We start from the raw sequence: 873 nt of genomic DNA, 5'->3' as shown, positions 1-873 counted from the left end.
TCATTACAAGAAATAGAATGAGGGGGCGAGAAAAAGACGAGGGGGAGGAGGGCTGTTAGTTGTTTAACTTCACAGAAGGAGAGTAAGTAGGAAAACCAAACGGTTTACAGTAAAGTTGAAGGTCCGTGCGCTAACTGCAGAAACTGCTGTGCAAAAAACAAAAAAGTTAAAATCACACTCGGAGACCTGCCCTTATTCGCTGCAGACGGTAATCGAGGGTCACATGAAATGACGGGGTGTGCAAAGTGGGGTCTGGGTGAGCGCTGTGAGGGGCTGGCGGGCGTCCGGGCCGCTGCGGGGCGCGGGGCCCGGCAAGCAGGGCCGGCCTAGCTGTGCGAGTAGAAACCGTAGTAGCCGCCTAGGTCCTTGGCGCAGTTCTTCTCGCAGTCCCGCTGGGCCAGCACCTCGCTCTTTAGCGGCGACGAGCTCTCGGACACAGGCGTGTCTGCGGGCGAGATCCGCCTCCGCTTGGCCTGCTCGTAAATCCCCGAGTCGCTCGAGTCGATGGACTTGATGGACGAGGGCGTCTCGATCCAGCTGGAGTCGGACAGGTCCTTGGGCTTGGCGTCCTCGGCGGCGCCGGGCGGCAGCGGCGAGCGCTCGGCGGCCAGGCCCTCGGCCTCCTCGCCCAGGTAGGGGTTGGCGCTGGCCATGCGCGCGGCAGCTGCGGCGCTGTTGGGCCAGCAGGGCAGCACCGAGCCCGACTTGGCGCCGCAGTACTGCGGGGGGCTGCGCGCGCCCCAGCCCGACGGGTCGGCGTAGTAGCCGAGCGGGCGGCCAGTGCAGCCGGCAGCCTGCAGCGGCAGTGCCTTCACCCCCGCCGCCGCGTACGAGAGCAGCGTGGCCGCGTTGCCCGCGAAGTCCGTGGCGGTG

General features: G+C 65.2%; 1 protein-coding gene across 1 annotated transcript in view; it reads right to left on the bottom strand.

Annotated features, from left to right (window-relative positions):
* Positions 1-326: 326 nt before the first annotated feature.
* Positions 327-873, bottom strand: part of TBR1 (T-box, brain 1) — a 7710-nt gene continuing 7163 nt past the window's right edge. The window contains 1 exon segment of the mRNA XM_025039246.1: positions 327-873. This exon segment is cut by the window's right edge and continues 108 nt beyond it. Coding sequence (XP_024895014.1) covers positions 327-873 — 547 coding nt within the window.

The sequence above is a fragment of the Pteropus alecto genome, unplaced genomic scaffold, assembly GCF_000325575.1.
Source record: "Pteropus alecto unplaced genomic scaffold, ASM32557v1 scaffold3, whole genome shotgun sequence".
Lineage (NCBI taxonomy): Eukaryota > Metazoa > Chordata > Mammalia > Chiroptera > Pteropodidae > Pteropus > Pteropus alecto.
The sequence above is the reverse complement of the archived record's forward strand: the minus strand, read 5'-3'. Positions and strand labels throughout refer to the sequence as shown.